Below are 21,549 nucleotides of genomic sequence, written 5' to 3'. Positions count from 1 at the left end.
ACTAAAAATATCAAAATCAACTCAACTGCTCATTATGTAGTTGCAATCACACAGGGATTTATCTTTTACTACTGCACCTGAGTTTGGGCCAAACCACTAGACAGCTGAAAGTCAGCAGTGGTGTAAATCAGCATTTTCTCAGGGCTCACACTGGTGATGGTTTCTCTCCAAGATCCCAGCATATTTCAGTACCTAACTGATGCTAGCATCAGCAGCTATGTTGATCTATTCCATTCTTGACCTGTGAACAATCAGTGTCTCATGTTTTATTAAAATGAGAATTTCTTGGTTTTAAATAGAATATGTAATCTAGTTTGTAGATGGAATTTATGAAAATTTTTCAAATCATCATTTCCTAGTACATTTATGTTTTAAAAAATGACTGTAGGGAGGAGCTATTTTCTCTGAGATTTATTCAGAGCAAGAACATCAGAAATTTGGCAAATTATCAAAGAGCCAGCCCCAGCACTGTTTTACATACAAATGTAAAGGGAAAAATATAATTCAACCTGTAGATAGGTGACAAAAGCACCTAATTCCATACTCAAGTGGTCACACAGGTTCCTAAATAAATATGTGGCAGAGGTGCCTGAGAAACTGCAAATCAGCAACCCTTAGACAGGTCATGCTTGTCACATTTCCTCTGGCAGAGGAAACAGACTGTCATTCTATCTTCTACAAATTAAAAGAACAAAATAATCTCTCAAGCATATTAATTAATGAGATTCATTGGAAACATAGCAGGCTGCTGCCACTATTTAGTTTTCATGAACATATCTGGCCAATTAGTATCTAAATTTATAAAAAGAATTTTTGTACATGTTGAATATTTTATGCTTGTAAAGTCTTTGCATACTGCTATGTGCATACTAATGATCTGAAATTGTGGGATGTTCAACAGCAAAATAACTCCATTATAAAATCCAACTGTTTTTCCTTGTTCAAGATAAAAATCAGGGTTTAAAGACAACACTCAATTCCCATAATATTTTTGAGAGAAAGAAGCAAAACAAGCCAGTTTGTTAAACTCCAAAAGGACTTTTACAGCAAGATGTCTTGGAGGTGATCCTAACTCAGAAGATCTGTCTCCTGAAAATCACATCTGACTTTTATTTATCTAGCAAAGTTTTTATGTAGCAACATCTAGCAAAATAGTATGATAAATAATCAGAAAATATTAATACAGGAAAGAGTAAAAATTTGTTTAAAAGGAAGACCTAAAATGACAGTTTGTTTGAAGCCCAGTGCATGCTGCAAGGTATTTGGTAGCCCCTCATGTTAAGGACCCGGACATATTAGGCGATGGGTAAGGTCTCTTCTGGCACAGTACAGGAGATCTTTGAATTGGATTATTCTCACAGGAAAACAACCTCCTGGAATAGGAGGGAGACAGTCCCACCCCATCAGCACAGGCCATCTGCTGGTGGAGACTGAGCTGGGTCATGCCTCAGGATCAGCGTCCCTGTACAGCTGGACTTGGTCACTTTATTCCAGACTGACTTTGGTTCAGTGTAGTTATTCTACAATAAATAAGATCAGATTTTGATCTTAGATTTCATGCTCACATATGTGCTGTATCCAACGAAACTCAGTGGCATCATTCACCATCACAGTGTTAGCTTCTAAGTCAGGAAATCTCTTTGCAAACAGGTTACCAGCAGTATTTGTGGTTTGATCTTTTCCATATCTTTTTCCACCCCCATACCCCACGTCTCTGAATGCTTTTGATGGATTTCAAGAAAGTTTAAGGGCATAAGCAAAAAACATACGGGAACATTTGACACCATCAATAAAGTTGAGTTTCTGATTAATGCCCTGAAATCATAGCTTTCATTATATATATACAGAGAAGTGAAACAAACACTAAAACAGAAATATCACAAGAGACCAAGAGATCTTCCATGATATTTTAAGACCTTTTAAAAATTCTTTTTTTTTTTTTTCTGAGAGCAGAGAATCAGAAAAAAATCAGCTACCTTAAACTTTATTTTAAAAATAAAATACAATAAATTTTTATAATAAATTTTAGTGCATTTTTAGCTATACAGAATTATTGAGCTATATGAAAAATTTGCACTTGATTTTAGAATGAATAAAATATGAATGATCACAACAGGTGCTTTGGTGTCCTAACATTCCTTTTACTTATAAAAATTGAGTTGTTGGGTCTTAAAAACCTCTAAAGATAGAGACTACACAGCCTCTTTGTACATTCTTATGCACTGGGGAAAAAAGCTTTTTCCTTATATTAAGTCTAAGCCTCTTATATTTGGCTCTCTAGGCTGGCTATGTCCATTGTCCTGCCTTGCACCACTGCAAAGAGAAGTTTATAGGTCTGCAGGCAGCAACAGGCTTCTGTAAGGTGCCTCTCAATGCGTCCCTTCTCCAGATCCCTCAATTGTTCATCACTTGGCTCCAATGGTCTTGGTGACTGCTGTCTTTAGAGTTTTTTCCAGCCATGAAGTAGTCCAAACACTTAGTCCACAGTGCCCCAGCATGGACACAGGGCTGCTCTGGAAGACAATGACCAATAGCAGTGAAGCTGAAGCCTGTGGACCAGCCCTGGAAAATCCTTCTGGCCCTTTTTGAAAAGGAATCTAGCATTTGCCTTTTCCAAAACATCGTGAGCCTCTTATGATCTCCATAACTTTTTAACAATGAGAATCTCACAATGAGCTCAGCAGTTCCTTCGGCACCCTACTGCGAATTCCAATGGATCCCATCAACTCCTATGGATCAAGATTTTTCTCAGAATTGCTGACTTTACCCTTTTCCACTACCAGTAATAATTGTTCTCCCCGTACTATGTCCCCAGATTCAAAACCCTCAGTCTTATCTGCCTCTGCTCTCACTACATCACCCAGATATTTCAGCACTGAATAAGCATTTTCCTTCTTTGTTCTTGCATTGCTTAGGAGGATTCTTTGATTGATTCTTTGCTATTTCCCAGTACTCAAAAGACTGGTTCTCAAGGCACACTATGTTAGAAATTGTGTCCTTTTTTTCAGTCATTTTGCTCTTCCACAGAGAACCTCGAATGAGAGAGAGACTGAGGGTGATGCAACCTCTAACAGCTGAGAGCTTATGGGTCACATCAAATTTATTTTTCTTCCCCCAGAGATTCAAATTTTAGTATCCCAAGAGTACACATGATTAGCTGATCCTGCAAACTGGGTAGCTTGCCTACAGAAGCATAAAAGATTTCATCTTTATCCTGACGTAAAGCAAGAAAATTAGAAAATCCTGAAATATTTTTTTACCAAAATGACTCAGCAGACGATATGATAACATTCTATATGATTAAAACCAAAACCAGATGCTAAGAAAAGGGAAATACTGAGATGAAAGGACATTAATGAGCATCACTTTTTTGGTGGATGCTGTCTCTATAGCTCAGAACTAATTTATATTCAAAGGATATGCAGAATATCTGTAAAAGACAAAAGAAGGATACAACATTAAAAACTGGCTTGTAATGGCTCCAAGCTTGAAATACTAAAAAACAGAAAAACAAAGACATGAATTAATGCTTGCTTGGCTCATCCAGAGTAGCTATGTGATCTGAATCACTAATAAAAATCTTCAGAAAGGTTGAATGAGTAAGGATTTTGCATAGTTACTGTTGCTATGAGAGATACTTTCCTTATTATACACACATTCCACAAATTATTTCCCTTTCCTTATCACTCACAAACAGGTAATGAGGTGCTACGAAAATAGCCTCCTCCTCTAAAAGTTTCTGAAAACATATTTGAAAGAAGGCAGTCAGAATGATATTTTTCAAAAAGTACTGAGTGTTCAATAAAGAAATTATAAGTGGAGTGAATGGGACAGAGTCAAACTCTGCAAATGTGTCCATGAAGCATCTGGATCCTCTGAGACAGAGTTGGAAGATCCATCTCCCATCTGTCCTTCTCTAAAAGGGAGAAGATGAAGCTGAAATTTACAGCACCTACTGCATCAAACTCCACCACTTATCTAATAGCTAATATACCTATCTATGTTATGTGCTTTGCTAGTATCAGCAACAAATAACTAAAGTAATTTGGGAGCCACTACAAAAAAGAACCACATTCGATTATGCAGAAGAGTGGAAGCAAATATATTCGATGGCCAAATGATAAGAACGTTATTTGGAAAGAAGGAAAGTATTCTTTGCAGGAAAACCTCTCTAGTAAATGCACCAAATATCAGATGTCTTCTAAAAAGAATAATGTCTTTCTAGAGCATCTAAAATAAAATCTTGCAGAGCTGGAAGAGATTTGCACACTGAAAATAAGAGTATCACAAATCACAATGTTGGTCTTTCAAAAAAAATTATGCTTATTTTAGAGGAGAAGGTAATAGGCCACCCCCAACTCTGTTTTTAAACAGTGACTACAATAGCAGGTAGTCCAATAAGGTTAACTCCAAAAAACTCCCAACTTAATTGTAAATAAGCTTTTCAGGTGGATCAATGTTGTCCTTTTCCAGTTTTGAGTCCAATAGCAGATTCACTGTCATGTCTGACTAGCTCTCTCACAGCAGCTCCAATAGCTCCAGCAGGGTGAGAGATCTCTGAGATACAAAATCACCACTTGAACTGATATTAATACCACACATTAATTTTATATTAGCAGATTCTGTGACACCATATACATTTAGTAACAAATGTGTATGAATTCACATTTAAACAGATATTTCTGACTTTTTTTAAAGTAATATTTTTAGAGAAGCAAACTGGAATGTATGCAAACAGCAAGAAAATTAATCTACTCCATATCTAAACAATATGATATTTATTTATGTTTCCAAATCATTATAACAGCTATGGCTTAAACAGACTCACTGGAAAGCATATATCACAAAGGTTAGGTACCTACTAAAATTGTATCTACTATAGCTGTTCACTTTTCATTTAGTTCTTTCTTTCATAACAAGAAGAATGGATTTATTAATCACTTAAAAGAAATATTATGTTTTAGGTTTCCGCATGAAATTGTCTCTATTATACTCTCGCTTTATAAATACTGTTTCATACAGCTTTGTGCATTAGTAATAATTCTTGTAATGAGTTATATGCATTAAATTAACTTATATGCATTAAATTAACTTATACACTTATAATTAACATGTAACTTACACACATTAAATTCTTTGCAATATCTATCTTTTTTTTCACTTAAATACATTTAGAAGTAATAAATTATTAGTAGTGACTTGGGGGTGCTGTCTGACAAGGAGCTCAACATGCCCCAGCAATGTGCACTCGCAGCCCGGACAGCCAAAGGTATCCTGGGCCTCACCACAAGCAGTTTGGCCAGAAGGTCACAAAAGGTGATTCTGTCACTATTCCACTCTCTGAGACCTCTCCTTGAGTAGTGTTTCAATAGCTCCAGGACCTGCTGGAGAGAGTCCAAAGGAGAGAAACCAAAATGATCACAGGGCTGGAGCACCTCTCCTATGGAGACAAGCTGGGACACTTGGGGTTGCTCAGCCTTGGAAAAGAAAAGGGTCCAGGGAAATCTTACTGCAACTTCCCAGTACCTGAAGGGAGCTTACAAGAAGAATGGAGAGGGACTTTTGGCATGGGAATATAGTGATAGGACAAGGCTTTAAACTAAAAGAGTTTTAGATACTGGAGAGAATTCTTTACTGCAAGCGTGGTCAAGGCATTGGCACAGATTACCCAGAGGTGTGGACACCCCATCCCTGGAAGTATTCAAGGCCAGGATGGATGGGGCTTTTAGAAACCCTGTCTGGTGTAAAGGTGCCTCTGCCTATGGCAAAGAGTTGGAACTAGATGAACTTTAAGGTCCCTTTCAACCCAAAACATTCTGTGATTCTATGACTAAATTAATCTCAGCTAAATTTGAGGCAACTACCCACTGAAACTTTGTCTCTTACAAACAAGATTAGGAGCCCACATGAAAATCAGTCTTTTTCAAGTTATCACTTTAGCATTAGCTAATAGACAATTGTTTTGGAAACCTAGTCAATTAATATGTATTTATTCATATTTGCTTATCCCAAAAGCTTAATTTCTCTTTCACACTGATTTTATATTAGTTAATTCAGAGTATTAATATGGCAAGGTTAACCTAGCAGAAAGTATTTTCTCTGTTAAGAATTCTACTGACCTCATTTGCAAGAGAGTGTGAAGGAGAAAAGGCTGGTTTCTTTTTTTCCTTTTTTTTTTTTTTTTTTTTTAACAAGTGGAATATGAAATAAACTTTTTAAAAAATGGACCACTGTAGGGAGGGGAACTTTGGCAATTAGTATTTCCCAAGTGTCCTCATGCCGCATATGATGTGAACATAGACATACTTAGGTGTTTAGTTGTAGCAGCAACACCTTCCACTGATGACAGAGATTGTACCAACAAAAGATGTCTCCCGAGGCAGTTGATAGTTGTCTTCCAAATGAAATGAACAAAACCTGCACTCCTCATCTCCCCACCAATACTGTACTATAACATTTTCTAGTATTAACTTATTTTTCCTTTTTATCATTGCTTTTGCCTGATCAAAAATATAATTTTATGCAACCTTCTTATTTTTAAATCATGCATTTAGTCTATAGCAGTGCTGCAGTTTTATTTTAATGACAATAGAACAAAAGGAGGCCTTTTACATCTACAAAACCAGGGTTATTAGGTAGGCAATCCACTGGGTATGTCCTCTTAGAGGTATCTAAGCACGATACACCAGGCTTGCACAGCTGAGTATACACCTCAAATGTCTCTGCAGGGTAACATTAACTACTTAATTCACCTTAATCAATTGCTGAAAGTATATCCTTAGGAAGCATTACTGTAAAGTACAGTCCTAAAACCCTTCAGCTGGCTCCTACAAACAGCGCAGCTTTGATGCAGCCACCTAAGAATGGCTGTAGCTCTTGTAGTTGGGCAGGGCATTAAACTGATACAGCCTTACTGCTTTGAATTCAGGTTACCCATATCATTCTCCATTGTTTAATATTCCAGCCCCTTTTTCAGAGTTCTGAACACCTAGGCACCTTCTTTTTCTCTTTTGAGGGAGTTGCTTAACAAAAAGCACTTCAGAAATAAGTGGCCTAAATTTTTAAGTGCCTGAAGCATCTAAAAAGTCTAATTTTAGGTTTTTATTTTTAAATTTCTTGGGTGCTGTTTCTAGAGTTCTCCAAAAAACTTCATCCAGCCCACCATGCAGACTGTTTTTCCTACACTCATCTTATTAATCTAGAGGTTCCCACTCAATTTCTTCACACCAGTTCAGCACTGGAGGTGCTGGAGCCTTCCTGCCTGCTGAGCCTGCCATATGGAAGAGGTATTTATCCATGTCACCAACTTTCTATTTTCCATTTCATTTCAACCAAGCATACAACTTGTTCTCCTTTGCCTATTCCTATCAGTTCTTCTCTTTCTTACCTATTTTTCCCCCACTTTTAAAAAGTGCAACTAGATTCACTAAGTTTGGAAAGCACCTGAATAATCTGTGGGAAAGATGAAATGCAAAATAAGTAACTTGTTTATAGCTGTCTAAAATAGGAGCAGTGCTGATGAAATTTTAAAATCTCTTGGAATTACCAGACATTCCTTCCTCATTACTCAATCAGTTTTGGAAGGTTTGGGTAAATATGTGTGCACATAAGGTGGCACAACAAATTTTTAAAAATATTCTGATGCTAGAGAGCCTTTAGAAACACAACCTCTTAGACAATTGCCTGTGCCTACTCACAGTAGATGCAAGCATACACAAGCTGTTAAAATTTCTTCTGCAAAGAATATTTGTGCAAGGTAAATGCCCACATTTCTGGATCTGCAAAGCAGAATCTGATTTATAGAAAGATCTCTGGAGTGCTTCCTGCATAGCCAAATAAAAAAAACCCCACATTTTTAAAATATCTTTGATTTTTTTTTAATGCTTCCCATGAATTGATAACGTAAAACTGGTTACATATTTCTTACACATAATCATAAGTTGCATAGCTATTTAATAATATGGGCAGATATTAACAAATCCAGCTAGGCCCTGAAGTAAGTTTTCATTTAATAGACAATGTGATGCTGACAGATCCATTTTAAAGCACAAACTGTCTATATGCATGTCTAAACATAGATGTGATACTTTATTTAATGTATTGGAAGTCAGTTGTCATATCTATAAAGTACTTTACACATCATGATAATTACTTAAAATAAATTCTTAAAGAGCAAGGGAGTAACACAAAACACATTTGGCACTGAGCTCAAGCTCAGTTACTCACTGCCATAAACACTGTCATTTGCCAATTTGTTCTAAGGTTAATGTAACAGAATACTAATTTTAAAATAAAAGAAAAAAGTCAGCTGAGAACATTACTTTTCTAACATATTTTCTTAATCCATTTACTTGATCTTAAACACAGGTTGCTTTTAGTAGAACAACATGAAAACAAGGGCAAAACAAGGTAAACCTCTGTGTAATTTTATTAAGTCGGCCACAGATCTAGTGTGTTTGTTTATGCAATATAGCAGCCAATCATACACAAAACATCACAGGAATCTGAAGGTTTTTCTTCTATTTTAGAATAAGGGTCTATTAGAGGTGTGTCAGTACATTCATCCTCAGAAAGTAACAAATTATTTGATTATATTTTAACTATCAAAAATTATTTTAAAGACAAGTCACAGAAAATTTCTTTTAAGACAAGAGGGTAATATAGGACATAAAGCAACATATGTTCTAATAAGATAATTATTCTTTCAGGTTACCAAAGCCATAGAATCAATATTGGAGCAACTCAGTCAGTACAGTAAACATGTTCATCTGGTGACACTACTGTGCTGTCCAAGATTAAACCAGTCATTTTCACAGTCATCAGGAACGTGTACTATCAAACTTTGAGAAGATACAGAGCAACTCTTGTCTCTTTAATTTGCCTATCAGCAAAAGTCAGACATAATACATTATGCAGTAATACTGGCTCTAGCAACTTAATCTCTGTGATTTAGACAGGTCCCATAGACATGGTTGTGTGTCTAAGAAGGGAAAACCATCACCTCTCCCATAGTGGGTCAGTCCAGATGGCTCTGGAGTCTCCCAATACACTAAAAGTATAACAGAAGATGATATTTGGAAAAAACACACAAGTTTGGCCACTTTCTGGGATCTGTTCCCCTCAGACTTCCCTAGGGTCTGCAACTGTTGCTGACTAATGTCAGCATCTGTTTATGGGCAAGTTGCCCACGACTGCTGTTGTCTGTGGACACACTGTCCATGTTCCAGCATGACAGGCAGAGAGGCAATGGATTATCCATCCCTGGAGACTGGCAAAACTCAGCAAGACAAAGCCTTGGCTGTTCTATCTGGTGCTGGCTGAGGTCCTGCTTTAAACAGGACACCAGACTATGCAACCTTCAGGGGCCTTTTCCAGTCAACAAGTCTGTCAAATAAGTGCTGCACAATATCCAAAAAAATTATTCAAATGTATGAACAACATTCTATTACTTCAGCACAGAGCAACATCCTGATCAACTAGGACTCAGACCCTATGATCACTCAAAGCACATGTAGATTGGAGTTCACAATATAAAAACTGTGTGAAGAATCCCAAAAGAAACTCCAGTGAGTCAAATTTAACAAGTAGATAAACCCAAATCTTAATGTGTAGTTCCATATGCAGACTGTGTTTTCAGTATTCACAGAAATATTAAACTATGGTCAAATTGGTAATAATACATCTTAATACTGAATTAGATTTAGAACTAATTTTGATGATGTGGTGGATTTCTACTTTCATTATTACTCTTATGAAACCTACCCTGCATTCCAAATCCTGCTTCATGTATAAAGCAATCTTGGTTTATCTTTGATATTCCTGTAAGATCGTTTGAAGAAAATAGGAGAAAAAAACACCACAGAGTAAAATTTTTGAGCGTCACAAAATGCAAACACATACAGTTACTCACCATTTAAAATACAGACTTCATTACTAAAATGGGTAGATTGCTAATGCAGTTTCCTTTTTTAAAAGCAACATAACTTAAAATGACAGCCAGTTTCAAGGGATCAGACATAACACAGTGAAAGATGTCTAAGAAAACACATTTTTCTTGATCTTTTAGACAAGTGAAAGATACGTAAATAGTTCCCTTGGAGCAGAAGAAACAATCGCATTATACTGCAATAATTCAACAGCTCACAAACTATCGCCAAGCAACATGACAAGAGGCAATGAGCAGAAACTGATTCATGGGGAGTTCTACCTGAATATGAGGAAGAACTTCTTTACTGTGCAGGTGACTATGCACTAGAACAGGTTTCCCAGAGAGGTTGTGGAGTCTCCCTCCCTGGAGATACTCAAGAGCCATCTGGACACAATCTTGTGCCATGTGCTCTGGGATGAGCCTGCCTGAGCAGGGAGACAAGACCAGATGATCGCTGTGGTCCCTTCCAAATTTGCCAAAAGGAGTCAAGCACAATCTCAAAATTATTTATGGGGAAACAGGCTGTAAAACTATTCCAGGGTGCCTAAGATGGTTTTAAAGAGTCATGCAGATGCTGACATTCCAGATGAAAATCCAGGAAACCAAAATATTCACTGAAAGATAATGATAAGACCCATAAAAATTTCTTCACAGTCAGTATGCCTTCTCCCTCTCCAAACTGGAAATCCTTGATAATTAGGAACCTTCTAAACAATCTCTGCTGAAATTCTAAGGCAATCCATTGTAAGAATTACATTTTTCCTAAAGTATCCCTTTCAAAATTGTTTTTATGCCTACTTCAATACATCTTCTTATGGAAAAAAAAAATAAAAGGAGTAAGAAAGAATTCAGGTAAATAAAGCAGGTTAACTCTTTAGAGTAATTTGACATCAGCATTAAGATATGATAACTTATTGCTCACTGTGAACATTTGTAAACTTAGTAGGCAGCCGCAATTAAGAAAAAGAAATAAACCACAAATAAGCAAACAGACCCTGCTTTTGTAAAAAAGCATATTTGATTATTTCCTGTGAAAGCAAACTCACCAATGGTGTAGTATCTCTTCAAGTCGCTCCTCCTTGGGTTGCGCCTTTGGGTGTTTGTGGTGTTGTCCTGTTCCTCCTCGGAAGGCGCCGCCTGCGTGGCAGGTAAAGGTTTGCTGGGCTGAGGGGTCTGAGCTTCAGCTGCCACTGGGTTGCATCCTGGCCCACTAATATCCACCGACTGGGACTTTTTCTTTAACCTAAAGGCAATTTAAGACAGTAAAATATTACTACTCATCATTCTATACCTAGATTATGTGTAGAATAACAGCGATATTCTACTGTTCATTGTATAATAATTCATGCATGTCACAGCCGAACACAGAACAGCAGTGATGAATTAGACCTTGCATTTATTTCCCCTTTCAGGTTCTGCTAAATCAGTTACAGCACATCCATCTCCCATGTAGCTGTAAATAGTAAACTGCCCTCAGATCAGCCCTGCAGAGCTGCTTGAAGTACCAGTAATCTGTTTCCAAGCCCAGCTGCCCACCATTACCCTATCATTAAATTGCTTGGCTTAATTTTCCACAGATGAGGGGAGTACAAAGAAATTAAATAATTTGTACAAAGTCGCTGAAAGCCTTGAGAGAAAATAATTGATGTATGATCTTCTGAATTCAGATGTAACTCTACAACTGCATTTCCCATTCTGAAATATTTTCTATACATTGTTTCCCAAGAATCACACTAACCCCAGGTATCATTTTTGCACTGCAATAGCAGTGGACAAAGGAAAATAAATTATCTGTTCTGCAGAAGAAATTAGTGTTTAACTCAATACTGGCAGACAGGTACTTTATGAATTATTAACCATTATTCTCTGGGCCCAGTCATCAAACTAGTTTTTTACCCCTCTAGTTGCACACACATCCAGACATAACATTACAACTTGTGCAAAAGTATATTCTGAGACATTGTCAAAAGCCTTTTTAAAGTGGAGACAAATGACATTATCACTCTCAACTCCTCCTCAGATCTAGACATGTTATCAAAGTTCTGAGGGAAAGACTTAACTAACTCTCAAACCCTACTTTGGAGTGGGATGAGTACACCCCCATCACTGATTCACTATAGTTCTGATGTCTCTGCTATCTCTAGTAATGTGAAATAGAGGTTACTATGCTGCTAAAGTTATTGAATGGAGATAAATGACCTGTTACAATGAAGTTCACAGCATACACATTGGATTTTGTCAATACTTTTCTTAAATTAGGTCTCTATAAATGTATATAAATGACTACATTATTTGATCCTGGAAATAAAAGAGGTTTATGACATCACAGTGAGATACTGATTTGAGTGGAAGGGATCATAACAACTCTGAAATTTTGAAGCAAGTGCAGTAAAATGATAAAGTTCTGCAATGCTAGAGGATAATTTTATTAGGCTAACAATTTAATGCTAAGCATCCTCCTCTTAACTCTGCACTTCCTTATTTTTCAAACATTTTCTCAAGGTATTGGTTGCAATTAAACAGCATGGACTATTCCACTGAGAATGGAATGCTAGTTCAAGGTACTAACTGATTAAATACTGTCATAATAATAACAACTGCTCTAAATAGGTTGGAAAATACACAGGTCATGATCAGCTTCTGGAAGTTATGTTAATGCATCAATGTATATGTAGAATATTATGGATTACACTATAAGGGCAAAATAACTATACTCATACAGAGTATTGCTTTGTCCAGGGAAAGGACTAGAAGTTAGAAAATTGGCAGCTAGAAATTAAGTTCTTGTCTCCAATAAGACTACTTTCACTAGAACCTTTTTCTGGACTAGTCCAGGGTGCCTTGCATTTGAAGGAGTGGTTCTCAGCTCCAATGACTCCACACAAAAGGCTTGGGTTGACAGGGACATTTATCCCTCCTACATATAAGAAAGGCTGTACTGCATCAGCTAGACAAATATCTCCAGCAAGTCCATCAATGGATATCTTTCCAGCCTCCAGTAGATTCTGGTTTATGGGTTTTCTGAGTTAGATGCTGCACCTTTGGAGTTATATTTCTTGGTTTGTCCTTAATTACTCCAGAACTCATTGAAAGTTCTGAGGTAGGCAGCATCCAGCCTTGACAGTTTCTGGTTTAACTTTGCACTGTGTTCAGGCAGCAACACCAGTAGCTTATTTTAATGACTTATAAGAGTGACATTATGAGAGAAAATGACCCCTTTACTTTAAGGGTCTTGGTAAATTGACCTGCACATGGAGTCAGTGGAGACACACTTGGGATAAACTAACACCACTATGAGCACTGATACATATAAAATCAAGAATGGGCAGGGCATCCTCTGAGTAAACACTGTGTGAGAACAAAAGAAAGCTCTTTTGCCTGAATTGATGTTCCTGAAACTGAGACCTTGTCTTGAACACTTCTAGCTTTAAGCCTTCAGCTGGTCAAATATATTTGCCTAAAATGAAGGCTGGAAATTTTCATTGAATTATTTACAGTGAAATGGTGTTATTCACTGTTTAGATATAAAACATATACAAAAATTATTTCCATCATAATGTTATTCTTCTACATTGTTGAATATACCATCTCTCAGGTGATATAAAAATTCTTTACAATTCCTTACCACTAGAATCCTTTGAAGATTTAAAGGATTACTTTTGAGAAGAAAATCACTAGTTTTTAAGAAGTAATGGTCTAACTCAGATCACAGCTTTCACTGTGATTGCAGGGTATTGCTTCTGTGTTGTGCAAGATAGCTGTGGGCAAAGAGGCTGCAAAGTGTTCAGCACCTCTCCATAATAATCCTGAGGCCTCCAGATCAATAAGGGTACATATGTCCTGCATTATGCAAGTCTATGTTCTGCCCCAAAGGAAGACAGCAGGTGAGTGGAAATAAATTTTACAAATTGAAAAATACTATTATGATTTATATTTTTAGCTGCGTTATGAACACATTCTTCACCACCAAGGCTGTCTGAAGGACAGTCCAATTAATAAAGCTGTCTGGAGGTAGCTAATAAAATAGCTTGCTGCGCTGTGGGGAACATCAGATTGTTATTAAAAATACACTGTCTATTCTTCTAGCATCACATAGGAAAAAAGGAATAATACCTGTCATCTGCACAGTAAAATTTTCACATGGCCTTTTTCAAGTGACTTATGATTAATAAATGACTTGGTTGAAATGCCTGTAGCAAATTAATGTCAAAAATTATCTATTCCTGCAATTGAGAATAATTTAAAAGTACGACTTCCAAAGAAATAAGTACCAAAATTAACAAAGCAGGACCGTGACAGCCAAGCAACTGCATGTAATATTGTCATACTGCTCTTGAGAGACCATGGTGACAGAGCTTTTGTTATCAGGAAAGACAGAAAGATACAGGGTCTGAATTAATCCAGACTGCAATGACAGGGTCAGCTGAGTAGGACACAGGTTCAAGCGAGGACACAATTTTATGGCAATGACTTGACAGAAACCAAACAGTTTACTCTAATGCATCTTCTTATGGCACACCTTAATTGCATGGCTAGCAAATAGTTTGAGAAACACACTGCAGTCTTTGAACTGTATCTTCAGTAGACCACATGTCTTGAAAGTCTGAGTTCTGCATCTATTTTGAAGCTAAGAGAATGAATTCTCCATAAGCCTGACCCTTCTCCAACACCCTGCTTTATTACTAGCTTTGTCTTGCACTTGGTTTTGGGTTTTCTAATATATATTATAGCTGCACAGTTGGTCTGAAATGATTTATTCCTTGTCAGAAAAGAATCTGAACATGGAATGCTTTGGGATCACATTCCTCATTCTTCCTTTGTTTCAGGTTGCCTGCTTGTAGAAAAACACATAAAAGTTAAAAGAAGTACTGTGGCAAAATATTTTATCTTTTATTCTATGCATTTTGTAGCAGCTTTCACCTAACTTTTCAACAATGAGTAACACAGGTCTTTCAATATTGCCTGGTGTGACGCTGTATTTTCCTAGGACATAACGCTGCTCATCCCAGTAACTCCAGCTGTTGAAAACCTTCATTGCAGCCTTGGTAGATTTAATCTACTGAACAGAGGCACAAAACCCAAATCTACCTCTCAGAACCCTCTGGTTACTATCACTGAGGGTTTGCTCATTCAGCTAATCCAGGAGGAATGTGCATCTCAAAGCTGTGTGATATGCCATCCCTGTAGGTAGATACACTGACTAGCTATTGAACCTGCCCTTTATTTCTCTGTCCTTCCTCTGCATACAACTGCAAGGTTTCCTACTGCATCTTAGAAACCACCTGACAGATGTTTTTACCTACTCCTGCCCAGCTGGCACCCTGGGCTCCCCAGCAGCACTTCTCAGGAATGGGTCTCTTTGAACAGCTTCTTACCAGCTCCCTCAAAAAAAAAAGTAATCAGGTGCTTGATAGGCCATACATCTAGGAAGTCCTGTGGCTAGTGAATTACCCAGAAACTCTGCTGTAGAATTTGTGAGTATTAGGATTTCATTCCTGGCAATCACTATCAGAAACTTATTCCATTCCTAACAAAATCCATGTTTTTGTGGGGTTTTTTTTTATTTTTTTTTAATATTACAGTTTCAAACTGCATTTTTGTAAAGCTGGATGACAAAAAAAAAAAAAATAAGGCACTCCTTTCTAAAGAGATCTTGAAAGCCCCTGAAACCTTCATGGCTAGAAGTCTAGACGAAAACAAAAGGAAAAAAAAAAATAAACCATTTATGTTGGAAACAAACAGTCAAAAGAAGTATCTCAGGAGCTGGGAATCTGTACAATTAAGTCTTTGCAAATTTCTAAGTAAAAATCCCTTACTGCAACAAAGATTTGGAGGAAAGCCTAGCTCATTCTTATCCTTGCAGAGATTTTACTACACAGTTAATAGGAGAAGCAAAACCTTTCATTAGAAGAGTGATGTTTACTATTCAGAGATGCATTTAAAAAATTTTGAATGCTCAGAAGAGCTGGTTATGAATTTGATTTCTTTGTAGCAAGAAATGTGACTCAAACTGATGTCGACAGCTAGGTTTTAACTGAGTTTGAAAAAAGAAACCAGGCAAACTTCTGTTTTAAACCCAACACTACAAAGGTCAACAACTTAAACACTGGAGGAGGCCTAACCCCCTGACATCTGCACAGAGAGTTCTCAAGGGAGTTATTTTATTCTCCTATGGACATTGGATGTCCCCCAGAGCCAGGACTGAAATCTGCATTTGCACATGGTTGGGGCATTCTTTGACTGCTTTGGCAATTCAGAGGGATCATGTAAAAGGCTTCTGGCCTGCAGTCAGGCTCCACTTACCTCCTGACACTGCTGCGTGCCTGCAGCATGAGACAATGCCATGGAGGGCTGCTAGAAAATCTTTTGTTTAATGCTCTTGAATATGACCTGGTTATGGCTCTGGCCATCCCCTCCCAAAAGAAAGATAGCAGAATTAGACTGGCACAGAAGTAAACACCTGTGATGATGATGAGTTGGTTCCTCATGGCGCAAGGCAAAAGAGACTGTGGGAAGGAATTAGCAGCAGGGAATCAGCCCAGGGACCTCTGTAGCCATCAGCAATCAGAAAGGGAGAGGCAAACTGGAGGTTTTACATCGACAGAAATTGCAGAAGAACCAAAGGAAGACAAGCAACATGTTTGGGGCAAACACAGCTAAGTACTTCTTTGAACGGTATATATAATTGACATGACAGAAATAATTGTACAGGCCAGGAGTATCACTCGGTACAGAAAAGAAAGACATGAGTCAGGCAGAAAGCATCCATTAGAGGCTATGAAGCATGCAGGTACTTCAGCAAACAATTTCCCTGAGCCAGGGATTGCTGGAAGGTGGAGGTTTTTCACAGGGAAAGAACCACTCAGTGCATGCTCCATCTTTTGTAGTATCACTAATTATCCACTACCAAGTACTGCAGGCACCCGAGTGCAACAAACTTGCAATTCAAATCTGAATTGGCCATTATGAATTGCAGAGGAAAAGAAACCAAACATCACAAAGCAAAGTAGAACATAGGACGGCGCTAAATCAATGTCTCACAGCAAACAAGCAAAAACCTGCAGAAAAGCCCTTCAGTCTGTTCCTTAATGTGTTGATCATGCAGCAGAGTTTTCAGAAAATGTGAGCAGCATATGAGATCATTGGACGGCACAGAGCAAACACAACGTGATATTCACATGGGTGGCAATAGGAAAGGATTAGGAATGAATTCACACCTACTCAGCCCACAAAGCAATTCAAGCGGCAGGTATGTATTAACAATGTAACATTGAGACCAGCTTCAGCAAAGAAAACATTGCAGGTATGAGAGCTATGTGAAAAAAAGAGGCACTTCAATATTGTATTTTGCTTTATAGTCTCAGCATTATGTATTTGATCAAATAGAGAAAGCATACACAATACCCTTTTTTTTCCTTTATACACATTGCTAAAAATTGCCACCCAAAGACAGACCAATTGCTAATCATCAGAGTACCAGAAAGCAAACCAAAACCACATATTTTTGTGGTCACAGCACATGCAAGAAAATTGCCAGCATCCCTCACTCTATAACAAAGGACAGTGTCAAACCTGAAGTTTTGACCAGGCTTCAGGGAGAAGATTAATAGCATCTAAATAATTGAAAAATAGCTTTTTTTTGCTGTGTGTAACAGGCAACCCACACCCTTTTAACAAGATTTATAGACAAAGCTGGAGCCTCATGGGTTTCAAGGGCACATCACAGAACAAAGAGTTACAAAAATGAACACAAACCTTGTGATTATTCCTGGGAGCATGACAGCACTGCTACAGGTAAACCCTTGGAGGATCATTTACAGAAGACATATAGACTGGTGGCTGCCAGGTTAGATCCATGAACTCCAAGCAGAAGAATCCAGAATTCACTTGTGGTTCAAGTGTGACAAGGCATTCTCACTGCCTGGGAGAGAAGCGTTAGTGAGTCCACGGGCAAAGGAGTCAGAGCACTCTCCACACCACACATGGGCCTGGAGATGTACATCCAGGAGGATGAGGGAGGTGATGATGATGATGATGATAGAGAGGAAAATGGCAGCAATCACACTAAATATATAATTCAACTCAAATAGTCACAGCATATACAATTAATTCTTCTTTTCCTGCCTAAGCCTGTGCAAGGATTTACAGCTCAAGAACATATGGCTTCTTCATGGCTGTATAATATTGTACAGCTGCTTTACATGGTAGAAATAATATGCTCTGCTACTAAGGTTTGTGCTTTGTCAGGGATGAGAATTTCTTGATCTTTCAGAATTTTGAGAAGGTGGGTTGCAAGGCTGTACTATTTGCTGACAGATATCTTGATTCTGGACATGTTTTAGAAGAGATGTGTAAAGTAAATTACTATTTTGAATCTCACTATTTTGTTAATAGCTGCTCTACTGTTATTTAAATAACTCCCACTAGTTCCATTTTAACAAAAGCTCTTCCAGTGCATTATGCAAATCTACTTCAGTACAATTTTCATGGGTCTTGAAATTTCCAGCTCTGTCATATTCAGCACAGAAAAATTTTGCATAATGGTTCAAAAGTGATAATGATTTCTATTTCATTCTTGTTTGTCTCATTAATACTGCAGGATGGTATCTATTGCAGCTTTATTAATAAGGATGGATTCAAACTGTCCAGACTATTTTAAGATTGTATCTCTAAGGAAAGTCTTTACTTCACCTGGTTAGAAATTTCTGAAATTGCTTTATTATAGGCTATGCAACCAGCATCCAGATCCTATTCCCCTGAAAATTACTGTGAGATTGTCACACATCCTGTACTGTGGATGATCACATTCTACACTACCATTTTCTCTCCCATACACTGAACTGAGATTTTTCAAGGGCCATTGTATCCAGTGGTCTGGGAGCTCCATGGGATACTCAGATATACAGAATACCTTGATTACAGTGAAGCCATACAAACTTGTAATATTTTTCCATGTAATTAACTTTGTCATAGTATCAATTATTTTCTGTGCTAGCTGCAAGTAATTTATACATAAACAAAGCTGTTGTATCCATGGACTTTAATTCAGGCAATTGCATTTGCATTTCTGATTCCAGCCCTATGCTTGAATGTTTTCGGAGTTGTTTACAAGTCAGCTGCAATATCCCTGGGCACTTAATGTTCCTGAGATTGCTCTGCTATATGCAATCATAACATGCATACATTTATGTAGTCAAATTTGGAAGCAAAAGGGCCTTTTAACTTCTCAAAGACATGGCAGAGCAGGTTGGAAGTTACAATCTTCTTACAGTACCACAGGTTTGTGTGTTCTAGTTCTACCATCTCAACAAATAATCATCACCACAGCAGGCAACCACAGCTCAGGTTCAAATAACATGCTGTGGATATGCTTGTCACAAGATATAGAAATGCAAATCTGCACATTCTTCTGCCTTGCCCAGTAAATCATACAGCTTGAAACAACTTTAAGAACTCTTTTGAAATATAAAACTAATTTATACATCATTATTACCTCTATTCCATGAGATATAATTGGGATAAGACATTCTGATCTCACCTCTGAAAATTCAGTGAGGTATAAAGACATTTTGTGAAAGGGGAATTGATAATAAATCATCAGTGATTGAGATCCAGCCAGCAACATCTGAGCCCAGGCAGATACAGCAGCCCTGAGGCTGTAGTGCCTCCAGGCAAGTGGGGACCTTTTGGGCTGACCTTCCTGCTGCAGCTGGGCATCCTGCTCTGTCTCCTGACAGCCTCTGCCTGGCTACAGGGGGCTGCTTGGCAGCTGAACGCCAGCCCTGGGGCCAGAGGTGCAGCCAGCCAGAGCCCTTGGTGAGAGCATTAAGATGCTGCAGAGCATAAAGACCATGCTCTGAGAGCTGCCAACAGATCACAGAGTCAGTCCAGGGCAGCAGAAGCACAAATCTCACAAGAAATCATTCAAGCTCTCCTCATACTCCTTTCCAAATGGAACATCTTTTTCCTTGAGCCACAAGAATTACCCTTGTACTAAGGCTGAAGTGCCCTTTGGGCAAAGTCTCTATGAGGAAGCTAAACCATCTAGAATTTCTCCTTGCTAGGAACATAAACTGGTTCTGCAGGATATAACTATATCAGGTAGATAGATCTCTGTGGAGACACCCAACTTGTCAAAGGAAAGTTAGAGACTAAGCAAAATGAGAAATCTTTCCTCATCATAGACAAAACAGAATTGAATTTTTGCCTTCAAACTTATGCATAATTCAAGTATTTTGAATAATAAGTGTAATTTTAGCATTTTAGTGAAACATGCAGAAAACATACAGACAGTATAAAATGAGCTTTATATTGCTTGGCTTTTTTTGAATATTTGATCTATACACCACATCCTTCATTGAAAACATGTTAATTTAAGCTCTGTTTCCCTTAGGGTGTTTTACCAGGTACTGGCCACACAGGCTTTAAAAATTTTTGTTTTGTTTTTTCTGCTCTTCTTATTAATATATCAGGTTAGCCTATACTAGATGGGAAATAAAGATCTTCAAATACACAGGCATATTTTATTCTTAAGACAAAATTATCCTCCTACCCTTCTGTCAGGAGGCCTCCCTGCTCTGAGCTCTGATTAAGTACAGCTAGCTTTCTCTTTTCTCTTTAATGTGGCCAAGCAGGTACTGGCATTTCCACCAGAGCTCCTAGAATGGCCCAGAGGGCTGAGTGGGGATGCCAGCCCATTCTCTGCTCTTTCAGACACTGCAGCTGCACAGTAGCTCGAGATCCAGAGCCCTGCTAAGGGTTCAACAGACAAACAGAAAACAGGAAGTCTGTTAATGGCACTTTTTGAGAAAATGCTATCTTGGGCATATATGTTTTCATTTCTTGTCATCCTAAGAAGTAAGCAATGCCCCTTCATAAGCTGACTAATAACAGGTTGTATTGAGAATCTACATATAAAGGAGAAACCTACTTCAGAACAGATAGGTTGTGAAATACTGCTTACTTATTTAAAAACAAATGGAAAACCCACACAACTAATTTGTTTCTCAGTTTTGTGGAAGTAGGAGGAGCATTTTCAACAACTTTTTACTTTGTGTTCACAAGAGTTGTAAAGATATTTCTTTATGTTTTCACCCTCCAGGCACAGCCCACAATGATGATGATACACCCTCTTGGCTGCAGAAGGGACTGTGCACCAGGGGAAGCTCTGCTGCACCAAGCAGCAAAAGCCACAGGAGACACAGAAGCTGCAGGAGTGGGAAGCAGGGCATGAGCATCCCCAAGAGAGAATGAATTGCCTCAAACAGGCATAGACATGTGCTTTCATTGCATGCACAATGATCAAAGCATATCACTGGCTACCAGAAGCCATTAAAGATACAGCTAGCAGATTTCCACTAATCTAAAATACCCATCTTCAATAAAAATTTCGTGATTCATTTGGATTTTTGCCATTTAGTGGAAATAAGGCACTTCTATAGCATAGCAGGGGTTCCTGTCGGGTAATAATTAGCATTGACTCCATGATTCCAAAGGCTGATCAATCACTTTATTATACTATACTATTAAGAAACACTCATTGCTCTTGCTAACAGTCCAGTATAGACAGACCAGATTGGTCAATCCAAACACCATCACCAGTGACCAATCAAGAAATCATC

At 38.0% G+C, this 21,549-nt stretch overlaps 1 protein-coding gene across 12 annotated transcripts in view; it reads right to left on the bottom strand.

Moving 5' to 3' along the window:
* OXR1 (oxidation resistance 1) overlaps positions 1 to 21,549 on the bottom strand; it is a 259,566-nt gene that overhangs the window by 119,096 nt on the left and 118,921 nt on the right. For 8 of the 12 annotated variants that reach the window (XM_021546455.4, XM_085572448.1, XM_021546445.4 and 5 more), the window contains one exon: positions 10,975 to 11,171. In XM_021546455.4, the coding sequence (XP_021402130.2) occupies positions 10,975 to 11,171 (197 nt within the window). Of the gene's footprint in view, positions 1 to 10,974; positions 11,172 to 17,683; positions 17,850 to 21,549 lie in introns of all 12 variants that reach the window. The other 4 variants (XM_085572442.1, XM_077782450.2, XM_077782454.2 and 1 more) reach the window with 2 other exon arrangements.

This window comes from Lonchura striata, chromosome 2 (genome assembly GCF_050655825.1).
Source record: "Lonchura striata isolate lonStrDom1 chromosome 2, ASM5065582v1, whole genome shotgun sequence".
NCBI lineage: Eukaryota > Metazoa > Chordata > Aves > Passeriformes > Estrildidae > Lonchura > Lonchura striata.
This window is presented reverse-complemented; position numbering and strand designations above follow the sequence as displayed.